The sequence below is a fragment of the Topomyia yanbarensis genome, chromosome 2 (genome assembly GCF_030247195.1).
Source record: "Topomyia yanbarensis strain Yona2022 chromosome 2, ASM3024719v1, whole genome shotgun sequence".
Lineage (NCBI taxonomy): Eukaryota > Metazoa > Arthropoda > Insecta > Diptera > Culicidae > Topomyia > Topomyia yanbarensis.
The window spans coordinates 38,120,966-38,136,197 of record NC_080671.1 but is presented as its reverse complement, the minus strand read 5'-3'; the positions used below and the strand labels follow the sequence as shown (position 1 = coordinate 38,136,197).

General features: G+C 38.4%; 1 protein-coding gene across 3 annotated transcripts in view; it reads left to right on the top strand.

Moving 5' to 3' along the window:
- Positions 1–2,136, top strand: part of LOC131683067 (disintegrin and metalloproteinase domain-containing protein 10-like) — a 229,601-nt gene extending 227,465 nt beyond the window's left edge. For all 3 annotated transcript variants that reach the window (XM_058964891.1, XM_058964889.1, XM_058964890.1), the window contains exons 4-6: positions 1,311–1,504; positions 1,572–1,863; positions 1,979–2,136. In XM_058964891.1, the coding sequence (XP_058820874.1) occupies positions 1,311–1,504; positions 1,572–1,863; positions 1,979–2,121 (629 nt within the window). In that variant the 3' untranslated portion in view covers positions 2,122–2,136. The remainder of the gene's footprint in view (positions 1–1,310; positions 1,505–1,571; positions 1,864–1,978) is intronic.
- Positions 2,137–15,232: the final 13,096 nt, after the last annotated feature.

Below are 15,232 nucleotides of genomic sequence, written 5' to 3'. Positions count from 1 at the left end.
TCCTGTAATTCAATATTCTATGTGTTTTTAACTATTTCGTTAACCAGGTGGTATAGTGAACTATCGCCATAATTGAATTCGATTCCAAAAATAGAGAAAATACGCATGGGGTCAAACACCACATAGCCCCTTGAAAAGACCATAAACATGGTCCGTGCCAAAATTCACAACCATCAAGACACTATCAAATGGTCTCAATAAACCATAAATACAACAACAAATGGTATTTTATATGGGATCTATCGGACCATGTTGATGGTGTTTTCATGGGTTGAACCCATTTCAAACACCCATGTCGAACCCCATGAGCATGAGGGTATTATGGGCTTTTCGTTTGCTCGGGTTGACAATTCTTATTAAATTCCCAAACCACCGAAATGACATCCGACAAACATCCAACAACTGAATAAACATACAACTAATTTGGTTAAATTATTCCGGAAAATTTTCGCACTACTCATTAGATTCAGTGTTCTTTACTAATGCTCCATTCAAGCACTGTCGGATGGTGGTTGCGGGACATTCTACCAACCCCTCACAACATTACTTGAACAAAAACCTCAAACCGGTCTACGAATAATTAGAATTGGGCTCATATCCCATACATGAGAACCGGCATGTGCAGCTCGCAGAAATGGGGACATGGTGCACCATCGTTGCAATCAAACAGATGTATTTTGCCGGTGTCCACTTGGTCTACTCAGAACAGAGTGATATTTTTGATGGAGTTTTGCTGCATGGCCCAGAGCCACGACTCACAATCTGTTGCCAGGGCTGACAGGAATAGTAGAGGTGGTCAGGTTTGGTTTATCCAAATTCTATTTTAGGGTCGAATTTTAGAAGATCGTTGATTTTTTATACCGGTCAAATTGACAATATAAAAAAAAACACTGGTTGGGTCAGATCTGGTTTTGACGATCTTAAACATTCCGGGATCGGGCAGAAAAAAAATTAAACTTGAACATCTCTATCACCCAGGTTTAATTTCGACTCATAGCTCCTTCTAACACGGAAATTTGTCACGAATGTTGCCCTGTGCAATAGAATTAGTTCCCTTTTCAGTCATGACCCATTCATTTGATCCTATTTGCAGCAGCACACTATTGACTATTAATTAAATTACTGGTATCTATGCGAAATGGATTTGGTACTCGACAAAACGTAAATCAATTTCCGTTGAACGGCTTTCGTTCGTTGGTTGGATCATGAGTGTTTTGCACGGAGAATTTGCTTTTCATACGTATTCCAATCCTTATGTTATCCTAAGCGATGATTTCAATGATCTCACAATATTCTTTCTCTACTTTCAGAACGTCCTCTCAACGAATACATATCCCACTACGAAACACTTAGCTACGACCACAAACATCTGCATGCTAGTCACAGTAGAGCGAAAAGATCGGTCACCAAAGATCACCATGTATATCTTAGATTTAAGGCGCACGGGAGAGATTTTAACATTAGGCTAAGACGAGATCTCAGTACATTTAGCGATAAGTTAGAAGTGAGTATATTCGTCAGTTCCTCTCTCCTTTTGAAGTACTAATCAATCTCATTTCATCTCTCGCCAGATACACACCGAAAGTGGTCCAATCGAGGCGGACACATCCCACCTCTATCAGGGCGAGGTCCTGAGCGACCCCGACAGTCATGCGTTCGGTTCCATCATCGACGGAGTGTTCGAGGGTAAACTGATAACGGCCCGGGACAGCTATTATGTTGAGCGGGCGAAGCACTATTTCCCCAACAGTTCCCACCCGGACACTCATCCGTTGCACCACGTGGACGGTCACGACAAACCGTTCCATTCGGTCATCTACAACGAGAAGCATGTGGATGATCCCTACCGGCAGCGGCGGAAAGGTAGGAAAGATTCTGACCATTGTTAGTTTCATAATGGAGGGAACGTTTTACTGCGGACCAAAACACTGATGTGGTTTAAACTATCTCTTTTCATGCATTTTTTTTATATGCATAGCAGTTCTGTACCAACAGCCATCACTCTCGTTTCGTTTCGAGACAAGCCTCTTAGCAGGCTATTACCAGCAATTAGTGCCGATTGTAGGTGGAATTTCTTCGCGGTTTGACTGCATAAACGGAGCACTGCGCCGCCCGATTTAAACACTGAATAAATGGACGTCGGTGAATGGTAGTACTTTTACCGGCATTTATCGCGACTATTCAAAAACAGTGGTCCAGCATGAAAATTGCATAACTGGTAGTAGCGCGCGAAAGCCCAGACGAAATATGAGCAGACATAACAAATCGTTGCAAATAGCCAACGGTGGGTTGCGACGATGCAGACTAGGGGCATTATTATTGTACTATGCGGCGTAACGGCATTTGTGGCTATAAGTATAGAGAGATGAATGCAATATTGAGTCATGAAAAATTACCACTAATCCGCCTCAATTGCAAACTTTGTTTGATTACCGCCTTGTTCGCGTTGGAGTTGAAGTCGAGGGTGCTCAGTATTGAATTTTAAATACTGAATCACCTAGTTTGGTGCAGTAGTCAGTTGCAGGTGCCACACAGAATTTGGAACTACAAAATGTAAACCATGGTTCTTTGTTCTGTGCTAAACTCATCAATTAAGACATCTCAAACCATCGAATGATGCAAAAGACCTGCCATTCGGAACGACCGACACTAGGAAGTCATTAAACATGTCTGCGTTCGAAACGGGTTTCCTCTCGTTGCAGCTTCCAAACCTAATTGGAAATTGCAATGCTTCTCCACTCGGTTTTCCATGAGCCAGAGACTGCTGGCCATTGACAACGGTCCGGTCAAGGGCTCATTCAGAAATGACGCTCGCATCAGTTGTTATCGACTTTTTTCCCTTCAATGTCAGTGTCCAACGAATAGAATTTACGGCCACACGAGCTGGACGTACGCATGTTAGTATTAGGACCGTCCTTTTTGGATGATCCCCAAGAAAAGTTGACCTAGATTGGGATTCTTCTTGACTCGAGTCGCACTCGTTCGGTCGAACACTGGTCAAATCTACCGACCGAGATCTGCGGCTGTGCCGGATAGATACAGCACAACAATATCAACCATTTTTTTCCCACCAGAAGATCTCTCGACCCGGGGTGCGGCGACGTCGCACAAGTTCACAAGTTTTTTTTCTCTTCTCTGCACCCCATATTATACGGCCCCGAGCGCCTATGTTGGGGGCACGGAACAAATTTAATCATGATGCATAGTAAAAGGGAGATTCGAATCTAACAAGGTAATCAAAATTGGAAGTGTTATTGGTTGGATTTCCTCTCATCAGAGCAAAAAGGGTATCAATTGGAGGGCGGGATTTCCGTTTCAGGCAGACGACGAAGAAATAAAAACTAACTGGATTGGGAAATCTGAAAGCTGTGATCATGACAAAGTAGAAACTTGGCTAAACTGCAAAAGTTTTGAAAATGATTGCGCCGGGGTTCTTTGGCGTTGGTAGATTAATCTTCCATTAGTTGAAGGATATATTTGAATTGAATTTTACATTGCAAGGCTATTGCTGTGAGTCAGTATTTTTGTTAGTTGTGTTTTTGTTCACTTGTATGGTTCACGTTTAGTTCGAAATCTAGTATAAGGAAGACGACACCTCGAATGTTCTAAAAGAACGCAGAATTTGGAATATTCCTTACGAGTAAATATCGCAGCAATTTACGGAATATTTGAATATGTTTGATCTTTCTCACATTTCGGTCATAAATCATTTGGATTTTTTCTTGTAGTATAATTTACAAAGTTTAGATTGAACGCGTATTTTTCAGACGCCCTGACGTATTATACAGGAAATCAGTAAGGAGATCTTAAAACTATATTCAATTATCCATAATTCTACACAATATTTTCGCGACTTAGCAAATCATTTGAATAATCACCACAAAAAGGGTTTAACATCGGAACAATAGTCATTTCCTACCAGCTAGCGACTTGGATACGTTAACTAAGGTCACTAGAATGTATGCCTATTTTGAGTACAACCTGTAGTCTTTATCAGTGCTCCTATGGCTGTAGTAGTCAGTCAAATTTTTCAAAGTTTTTTTTATGACATCTTACGAGAAAAAGAAGGAGCAAAACCATGCATTTATCACTCATATGAGTAAATGAGTTCGGATAACTCAGATTGTCACATGAATATTTACTAGCACTCACACAACTGCTGCGGATAAATAAAACGCATTATTTCTTCGGATAAATAAATCCACCGGAGCGAATGAGTTTATCAGGGTATCGCTTTTGAGCTCGCTGCTTTGCTGACGTTCATCAATATCATGACACAACAAGTAAATTTTTCTTCGTTGATGGTGTTTTTTGCATTGGAATGTATATTTTACCACTTTAGTTTATTTTTACAAAAATAAAAATAATTATCACCTTATCCGCTGAGAATCAACTGAATTTTATCGGAAAAAATATTCTTACGTTGTTTGTGAAGATGGATAACTTTGCGACTCATATTATCTCGGAAATGTTGGACAACGGATAAGATCCTTCTCATGTAAACTATAGTTATGAACAGTATTTGAATTCAAAATTTAAAATTGAGAACTTTGGCCGAAAGGGAACCAGATTGATTTTTTTTGAAAAGCGCACGGAGTTTCATGAATGATTATCCTCACAGTGCATTATAAAAATTACAAAGTTTCCAGCTTTAGGGAAACGATTCGCTTCGATTCAACTATAGAGCCATTCAACAGATTTGCGGTTTATCAGTATGTCTACACATTTAGCAAAATCTTGTAAATTTGAATCTCCTGACGCAACCTTGGAATTACATCTTGGAGCGGAGCTCTCGATATACTGTTTGGACAGACTTCGTGGCCGATTCTTGATTCACAATACGGGACAATTGCAGGACTAGTGCTATGAACATACTGGTCACTAAGAATTCTTCCTGGCTGAGATTTGAGCATATGACGAGTATCTTTTGAACGCCTTACCCTCTGAACTACCAAATCAAGGAGCCAGACATATACGGGCACTAAAAATGAATATCACGCTGTAAATAACTTAACTTCATTTATTGCTAGGGTTCGCAGTACCGACCCTTTTTAGCGAGAACCGGTACTGCGGTACTGAAGCCCTCAGTACCGGTAAAGTACCGGCACTTTTTAAAAAATCGAAAAAAGCTTCAAAGTGAAATTGAATACTCAAACTGATGGCCTTATCCTCAGATGATTGATTTGTGCTGATCAAAAAACATGTTAATTGTTTTTAATTGCTTCGGAATGGCATGACTCATTTCAGTAGAAGATATTTTTCGTATGCGGCATCTTCTTTTATTTCGAAATATAGGCCACTTTGAAAACAATAACTGCTAAGCAGTGCGACTTTTGTCGACTTCAACAAATGGTAAATGTACGAAACCCTATTAACAACAGTAAATCAAAGCGAGAATGGCAGTAGATCCGAGCATGTTGTTCGCATTTCCTCTTTTGCTTTTCTGTAAATTGGGTCGACCTGCATACCAAGGCTCCTTGCTTTCCTATAAACTATGGAGTTTTGCTGAATTTTCCAATCACCAATAATTACAAATCACCCCAGTTGAAGTAGTGCACCAAGTCTAAATTTGTTAGCTACTAAATCGCTGTTCGTTCTTTTATAAATAAAGTTTTAAGAGCAAACCAAATACGTACATGACTTAAACTACAGTCTTACTACGCGCCACCCAGTGAATAATGGAAACCAATCAGAATGTCGCTAATTAAAAATTCATAGCAAATTTGTATGTCTATTACGCTAGATGTGAATATTTTGAAATTTAGTACAAGATCGTTAAAATTTAATTTCGATAAAATAAAGCAAGAATTTAAACACACCGTTCAGTACAACGAGAGCTAGTAATGTTTAACTTCTAGAATTATTGTGATGATGGCCCCACCTCATTCGCCCACAAAGGTATTAGCTCAACGATTTATCTAGAAGGTAATTAATATAATTAAAAGTTATCTTGCAGACCGATATTTTGAAACAGGTCCCCCTACAGAGTCTACACAATTTTCATAAAAAAATTGTATGGTACCGAAAATACCGGTACTGGCTTTTGTTCAGTACCGGTATTACGGTACCAAAAATGGGTCGGTATTCTCGGGATAATCGGTACCGGTATTACCGGTACCACAACCCTGTTATTACTGTGTTATTCTGGCTGCCAATAAAATATTAGTAAACAATCCTGTTTTTGTATTTTTCTCTGATAGGTGACAGAAATTTCTCCTTGTTTTCTTGGTTCAGTGTCTTTAAATTATTTTTCAAATACAAATGAAAAGTCTCAATTTCAAAGTGTAATGATGTTTTTATTTAGAAAAAACCTATTTGTGACAGCAGCAACGAAATATGATTTTTTGTGATGAACGTTCGGTAAACGTTCGAGTGCGTCAACAATGGTTTGCAACGTTTCACTCAGGAGATAAAAGTTTGGATGAAAAATCGGGCAGGGGACGCAAGTCTTTTGATATAAAGAATGTACACAGCAAAAAGTGGCCATTGAAAATGTATATTCGCCAAGAAAAACGCATAAGTTAACCAGAAACAATATTTTTATTTTATAGTGTATCTGAAATAGAATGTACAGCATACTTAGTTGTATTGATCTGATGCTTTGTAACCAAAAGTCCGTACCTTCAGCTTGATACTTTCCAACAGATTTTGTACAGTACAGTAGAATAGGGTCAAATAGGTATTGGGGTTTAATAGGTATAGGGCATTATCGTTGCTATGTTATTACAGAGGTCGCTCGTTTTGCGTGAATTAGATACACGTTAGAGAACATCGTTGACGCCTGTCATTTTGTATGTTACCGTGGATCAGCTGTATTAGTTACAGCTTCGTTTATGTTTTCACGCGTTGTTCTGCAACAACGCATTGTCTTTCGTCCCTAGTATAGTACATTAAATTAATATAAAAAAATGTCAAGTGAGTTTTTTCTTACGTTAAATTTAATGCTGAACATGAGTATTGTGTTGGTTTTTCAACACTTTTGATTTTGAAAAAAAATATGGACATCAATATGAAACATACGAGATATTTCGCGTGAGTTAACAATGTAATAATTTAAGGTGCTGTTGAAGTAGATATGCGAAAAAACAACATGATCGAAAAAGAGAAGGAAAAGGAATCCAAAAAACGCTCCGAAGTGCAAACGTGATCGTCGCACAGCTAAGCAACCACGGGAGCCGGAATGCACAACTTCAATTCTACACTCTAGCGATGACGAGGACACTGAAGGAGTCATTCGTAAGTGTAAAGTCAGGCGCAGCTGCTGAAAAAACATGTTTTACAACATTTCCTTCCGCGGTTTCATGATTTATCACATCATTTGCCACTTCCTCATTTTCATACTCGAATGACGCCAACGGATTGCATTTATTATTTGTGTTATTAATTTTTCAATAATCTGCAGTATTTTTTTGATCATAAAGGTTTCAACTTTGAGGTCATTTGCCTCTTTTTTCGGATTAGAAAAATCTCTTAAGAAAAATTTCTAACCCTATGTGCGGGGTTGGGAATCCAATCCAAGTGAGCTGCGCACAAGGTAATCGACCAGTTTCGCTATGCCCGCCCCTTAGCAGTATATGCAGTATTCGTACTCTTCAAATAAAGGTTGAATCGCTGATTTTCCAGTCGTGTACATTGTTTTATTTAACTAGCGTACCCCCATTTGTTTAAAATCCGCTACACATTGTCCATTATCAATCATTCGAATTTGTTCAACATTGTATCGTACAACTTCCGCGGACACGTTTTTGAGCTCTTATTTTAGTTGTTACGATTTGGAGCAATGCATACTCTAAATGGTTTCAAAATTTTACTTTTTTCGCATTTTGTATGCACAATGAAGACATTTTCACTTTTTTGCTGAATCTCGGACGGAGATATTTGGGTTTTTCTTGAACGTATTTATCACTGCCTGAGTACCTCGTCGACTGTAGATTTCGCAATTTTTAACGATTGGTCATTGTGAAACATACCGGGATTTGCCACTCCTTTGTGCAAAGTTTGTTCATAAACGCGTTCTTGTTTCGACGCCATTTCAAGTAATGGAAGTGACAGACGACAAACTATACATTCCTTGTTATACACATACATTCAACCACAGGTGCAGGTGTTCGTGTACTCGGAGAAGACCTCTGATAGCTACTTTTTGCTCTGTAGATTTGTATAGGTTCGAAATCAATAAATATTTGATGGTGACTGTCGAATTCCATGTCGAGGAATTAATGAAAGGGTGAATGTCAGTCATACAACCATTTGAAGACATGTTTCGCAGGTGTCTAAGGTTTGAGGTGTGTTTCTCACTAGTTAAGCCAAACCTTTCTATTTGCAATTTTCTTCTTTTTCGATGCTTAAATGAACCATGTTTGAAGCAAATTATTACTAGTGAGGAGTAATGAGTCCCTTATAATAATTCTGTGAGCAAACGATAATGATTAGACGCAAATGATGCCGCAGAAGCTGTAGCGAAACTTGATATTCGCGGACATAAGCGACTTTAGTGCATTTGATGGGAGTATAAAAGTGCTGTTTACCATACGTTACCAGGGGCGAAACCAGACCATTACTGCAGAATTATAAGGGAGAGAGAAAGAGAGAGGGGGTAAGGGTTTTAGCTCGAAAGAAGAACTGTTCTTACCATTTTTTGAAAGATTTGGGTGGAGCGAATTGATCAAAATTTTTGTACATTATAATTTATCATTTCAATAACATTCTGATTTTTTTTTGTCACGAGTCGCTTCGTGACAAGGCTTTTTGTAGAACGTCTCTACACGATTTGCGGTGTTAGCTGCTATTCAAAAACTACTTAACCGATTTCTTTCAAACTTCGTATACACATTATACGTAAAAAATACCTAACCCATACGTTGAGTTTTCGAGATAATTTTTCAATAAAGGTGGCATTTTTCTCATAAGACGGCAAAATTGTTCGTGAAAAATTATAATTTTTATTTCAAATCAGTGAAAAACACCTTAATTTAAAAATTCTCTCGAAAACTCATCGTAGGGGTTCTACGCTCTACAAAAATCTTCGTGACTGAGTCGCTTGTCAATATTTTTGCATAGAAAAATTACAGAATGTTATTGAAAAGAGCAATTATAATCTACAAAAGTTTTGATCAATTCGCTCCACCCAAATTTCTAAAAAACGCAAAAAAGTGTTATATTATTACCTTTCAAAAAGGCAGCCAGCTCTAGTTTGTAAATAGATGCATAATTACAATTCAAAGCATAATAATTTTACCAATGTCTTTCCAACTACCCAATTACTTTGAAATTACTTGAAATAGAACCATTATTTCTTTATTAAAGTTGTAACGATACAAACCACTTTCCTGAATTTATCTAACTAGTAGGAATCACTTTTGCTTAAAAATTAGTTATCAAATGACACTTTTTGGAGGATTTGCCACAGAAGCCCCTGCACCAGTAAAACTGGTTTGATGCAGTGCACAGTGGAAGAAATCCAACCAAAAAGGCAATTAATTGGAAGCCGCTGAAAAAGTATCACAATTTACACACCAAAAGTTGCGGAATTTTTCAGGTAATGAAATCAAATATGTTCACCGCACGCAACTGCGACCGGAGATATGGGGCTTTAAAGATCCGGAATATTACCGGTATTCAACAAATCTGAGGCCTAATTCAAAAGCCGCTGTAAAAGTTCAAATAATTATAACCTTGAAGTTGTGGAAAATTCTAGCGATCAAAATTCAATCAAATTTGTTAACCGCACGCACTTATGACCGGAGATATGGGGCTTTGAAGATCCGGAACATTACCGGTATTCATCAAATCTGAGGCCTAATACAGAAGCCGCTGAAAAAGTTCAAAGAATTATACCCTTAAACTCCAGCGATCAAAATGCAGTCAAATTTGTTCACCGCACGCACTTGTGACCGGAGATATGGGGCTTTAAAGATCCGGAATATTACCGGTATTCAACAAATCTGAGGCCTAATTCAGACGTCGCTGAAAAAGTTTAAAGAATTATATCCTTAAAGTTGTGGAAAATTCTAGCGATCAAAATTCAATCAAATTTGTTAACCGCACGCACTTATGACCGGAGATAAGGGGCTTTGAAGATCCGGAACATTACCGGTATTCATCAAATCTGAGGCCTAATACAGAAACCGCTGAAAAAGTTCAAAGAATTATACCCTTAAAGTTGCGGAAAACACTAGCGATCAAGATGCAATCAAATCTGTTTACCGCACGCACCTGTGACCGGAGATATGGGGCTTTGAAGATCTGGAACATTACCGGTTTACATCAAATCTGAGGCCTAATGCAGAAGCCGCAGAAAAGTTTCAAATAATTATACCCTTAAAGTTGCGGAAAACTCTAGCAATCAAGATGCATTCAAATTTATTCACCGCACGCACTTGCGCCGGAGATATGGGGCTTTGAATATCCGGAACATTACCGGTATTCAACAAATCTGAGGCCTAATTCAGACACCGCTGAAAAAGATTAAATAATTATACTCTTAAAGTTGTGGAAAATTCTAGCGATCAAGATGCAATCAAATCTATTTACCGCACGCACCTGTGACCGGAGATATGGGGCTTTGAAGATCCGGAACATTACCGGTATTCATCAAATCTGAGGCCTAATTTAGAAGCCGCTGAAAAAGTTTAAAGAATTATACCCTCAAAGTTGCGGAAAGCTCTAGCGATCAAGATGCAATCAAATTTGTTAACCGCACGCACTTGTGACCGGAGATATGAGGCTTTGAAGCTCCGAAACATTACCGGTTTTTAACAAATCAGAGGCCTAATTCAGAAGCCGCTGAAAAAGTAGAAAAAGTTATACCCTTAAAGTTGCGGAAAGCTCTAGCGATCAAGATGCAATCAAATTTGTTCAATTTGTAAATCTTTGAACTTTTTAGCGGCTTCTGAATTAGGCCTCAGAATTGATGAATACCGGTAATGTTCCGGATTTTCAAAGCCCCATATCTCCGGTCACAAGTGCGTGCGGTTAACAAATTTGATTGCATCTTGATTGCTAGAGCTTTCCGCAACTTTGAGGGTATAATTCTTTAAACTTTTTCAGCGGCTTCTGAATTAGGCCTCAGAATTGATCAATACCGGTAATGTTCCGGATCTTCAAAGACCCATATCTCCGGTCACAGATGCGTGCGGTGAACAAATTTGATTGCCTTTTATTACCTAAAAAATTCCGCAACTTTTGGTGTGTATGTTGTGATACTTTTTCAGCGGCTTCCAATTAATTGCCTTTTTGGTTGGATTTCTTCCACTGTGCAGTGCTAGAAAAAATAAAGCACTCACCAATAACCAGTATCTCCAGTCTTTAAGAAAACGTGCGCTATGCTAAGCTTGTGTACTATTTGTTCGTGTCCAAGTGAAACTCGAACTTGTACACGAGATTGCACATCGATTTATTTTATACCTGTGTACTGCGACGGTTGTACACAAATGCGTGAGCTCGAATTTCTACACATGTTCAAACATTGAGTTTGTGCGCGTGTTTAGCCCATTCATGCTCAAGTTGTTTGTGGACAACAACGTTTTTAAACAGCTATAACTTTTGATTGAGGCATGATTTGACTGCTCACAAAAACAAGTAAGGCTAATAAACGTGACTATTACCTTTCATTTGATTACAAAAAGTTACGAGGATCAGCTCTAAAACTGAAATTATTGCAATTAGTCTGATTGGATTCCAATGGAGCAGTGCTGCCAGGGACAGTTTACGTTGACGACGAAAAATGATTTTTTCATATATCTGTGTTATTGTTCAATATTATTGAAAACTGATAAAATTTATCAATTTATAGTGTCTTTGGCTAAGTTTTCCACGTAAGTGGGTATTGTAAATATTCTAGGAGAATTGTATTGAGCATTGGAAGATAAAAATTGAGCAGCTTATATCACTGCGAGGGAAGCACCTATCTTTAGGAAGAATAGCTTTTCGTGTTTCATGACCCCACCGTTTTCAAGGAAAAATAGTTTTGAAATCCTACGTGCACTAGAAAAAAGTTGGGCATGAAAGGGTTAGATATTACGGTACACTATTCTAGCCTAAAAACAATGAAGCTCCGTTTTTATTAACAAGTGGTATTTTTGGCTGACGAAATGGGGATATTGTCAAAATAGGGACGTAATTTTTTTTTCTTTCTTTTTGATAAACCGAAGCTGTTAAGGTTGAACAGAGAATGGACAAAAATCGTAAACGAAAAAAGCAGATTTTTCTCACACCGTGGGTTAGATCTTCACAAAAATCAATCAGCAGTACTGTAGCAACATTCTACATAAGTTGATTGATTTTTATTAAGATCTACCACATGGTGTGGAAAAAACTGCTTTTTTCGTTTTCGATTTTTGCCCATTATCTGTCCAAACCTAGCCTCATAACCCTATTCAGATTATTTAGTACAAATTTCTTTTAAGGGAATCAGGAATCAGAATATATTGGCTCAAATGGCACGTTCCCCGTACATAGTCGGGGATTTGTGCCTTGCCGTGTGTTTTCATCATTTCCTGAGCGGAAGGAAAGGACAAGGAGGTGTGGGGAAGTAGAATTGGAAGGGTGGGAAAAATAACAGCACAAAACAAAAATAAACAACAGGTATACTCACAAGTAGTTCAACTTGCCTGCGAAAAAGCCTGAAGCTCTTTATCACATTGGATAAGAAACTTTAGTATGTCTCTGAGTTTCAGTCGACTAAACATGGTTTCGTCTATATAAGCACGGCTGAAGACTCGAAATCGCAATTGCGCTACCGCTGGACAGTTGCATATCAGATGATATGAGGTTCCGTAGTCGGATTCACAAAGATCACACGCTGAATAGTTGCCATGTGATAATTGAGTTTGCAGTGGCCGGTTAAAGCCCTGGTCAGCATGCCGCAGTGGAGCTTCGAAAAATGTAAGAGATTTTTCGAAACCACTGGGCATGGTTGTTCTAGAAACGCCTTTGTTTGGCGTCACGTTTGTAGATTTCTCCAATAACTGCGGTGCTCGGATGTTTCTTTCAAGGGAGTCTTCCAGTGCAAAATTGAAAAAAAAGTATTTACAAGAATTTGATTTCGGGTCAAAAAACTGAAAAAATCGAGGACTGATAAAATACAGTACTTCAAAGTTTGTAGTGCGGAAAGACTTGTTTTAGCGTAATTTCGGTGCGGGAAATAAGCATTTGATTAACCCTCCGGAAGTCGTGCAAATGGCTCACTGAACGAGCAGCCGCAGCTGCTCTAAGACGATTTAGCTGGATTTTCAGAGCAGCGTGCACTCAGTGCACTAGCGCGACTTCCGGAAGGTTAAGGAAAATCGATAACTAACCTTCGATCTCTCTCGCGAATGGTCAATTCTCAACCCTAATACATGACTGAAGTGATCACTCTACTCAGACAGGACCATGCGTCCTCCTCACGCAACCAAATGTTTGTGGATTAATTCCCAAGTTGGCTAAACAAGCACCAAATAAACATAGAAATTAGTCTACTCAGTCCAAAACAATGTCAGTCCTATAGACATCATCTGACGGAAAGTCATCCCTTACAACAAAATATGTGCAACTTTGAAAATAATAAAATGCAGATTACTACTTATTTGCAACAAAATAAGAGCGGCAAAGAATAGTTATATAACCAAAGTGCCTCACTACACTGCTAATATCGAATTATAACTCGAACAAAAAACTAAAAATAAATTTCACACCCAATAAATAGTGACTAAGCAGAACTCAGCTTCAATTAAATAACTTACCTAAAATGGATCTAATTACAAGTCGCAACGATATTTCCAAATATGGCAGTCATATGGAGCTACGCGAGCAAAAAAAACGCATTTGAATAGTTCCTTCAAAAAGTAAATATTGGGAAACTTTTCGTGTTACTCTCATATAAAGACAAATTTTCGTAAAACACTCAATAAAATACCATTACGATACAGTCATCCTTGGTTTGAGGAAATTAGGTGGATTATAATAAGTCACTATAAGGTGAGCTCTTTTCTCCTTCCAATACCGTATGCTGGATAACTGCTCTGAAGATACCATTGCATTGACGTAAACTAAGCCGTTTTGGCGTTAATATTTATTCACTACTTTAAGCATTATTGGTTCCAAGAAAAATTACAACTGTTTTGAAAATACTCGTGATATGTAGATATGCTAGTTTGTATTTTTATGTTACATAGCTTGTCACAGAATATACCTAATATAGCTCGTAGCAATGATAATTTTTTTTGTCTTCACCAAAGTAGTTTGCAAAAGTGCATTACCGAATACTTCATCTCGTCGTATTTCTTTGCAAAAAGTTGATGAATATATCTCACTTTTGAAGAATAGTGAACTCAGTTATGTTGGTTGCCACAACCTTCATTTTAATTCCACGATTTGCAACGATACCAACGATATATTGTGTCAGAGGTTTGCTTGACACAGTAGGGGCAAACAATACTTCTTTAACAACTGACACAGTCCCTCCAACCATTAAGTCGCCCAGAGCTAAATCTTGACATAAGGATTTCCTATTTCTGTTGCCTTTCACGACATGAGAGCAGGAAACCAGTGCTTTTTTCCTTGGTTGAGATATTCCTACCCGTCGGATGCCACACGGTCTCTAGGCTGGTATTGTTCTGATAAAAATAAAGATAATAGATTGTTATCAGCCTCCTAGTAGACTACTGCCACTCGTGTATAAAACAAAGTAAGTTATAAAGAAATAAATTATCACCGAATACTTTTTTGGCGTAAAATTAGAAAAAAAAACTCACTTTGGTCTACCCTAAGCATAATTTTAATTATACGTCGTTATATCCAATTTGAGTAGCATTCCGGCCAGCTGTTGCTTGAACTACCAGATTTGTTTGTTCGATGGATGGATTGTGGGTAACTCGGCTAGAGGAAGAAGCCGCTCATCCATCAGCAATTATCCAACGCTATGAAAAGTTAATCTTCTTAACAACCTTCAATTAGTGAATCTGGCCAAACCGCAAAAAAAACAACCAGTCGGCTTTCGAAAAATTTTCAAGTGACCAAGGTCAAAGTTCTGCTGTGTATAGCGTTTCTCCTCCAAACGAGGAGGCACCTTTGAATAAACATTCGCTTTCTTTTCGAGCGAATCGTCCATCATCGTTTGCTCGTTAGTTCATCTTACGGTTCAGTACTTATAACATTAGTGGCCACTGGGTTTCTGTTTCGAACTCTACCCGAAGGTTTCCGTCGAAGCAAAAGTCATGCTGTCGACCCTTTCCACCAGCTGCATGCATGG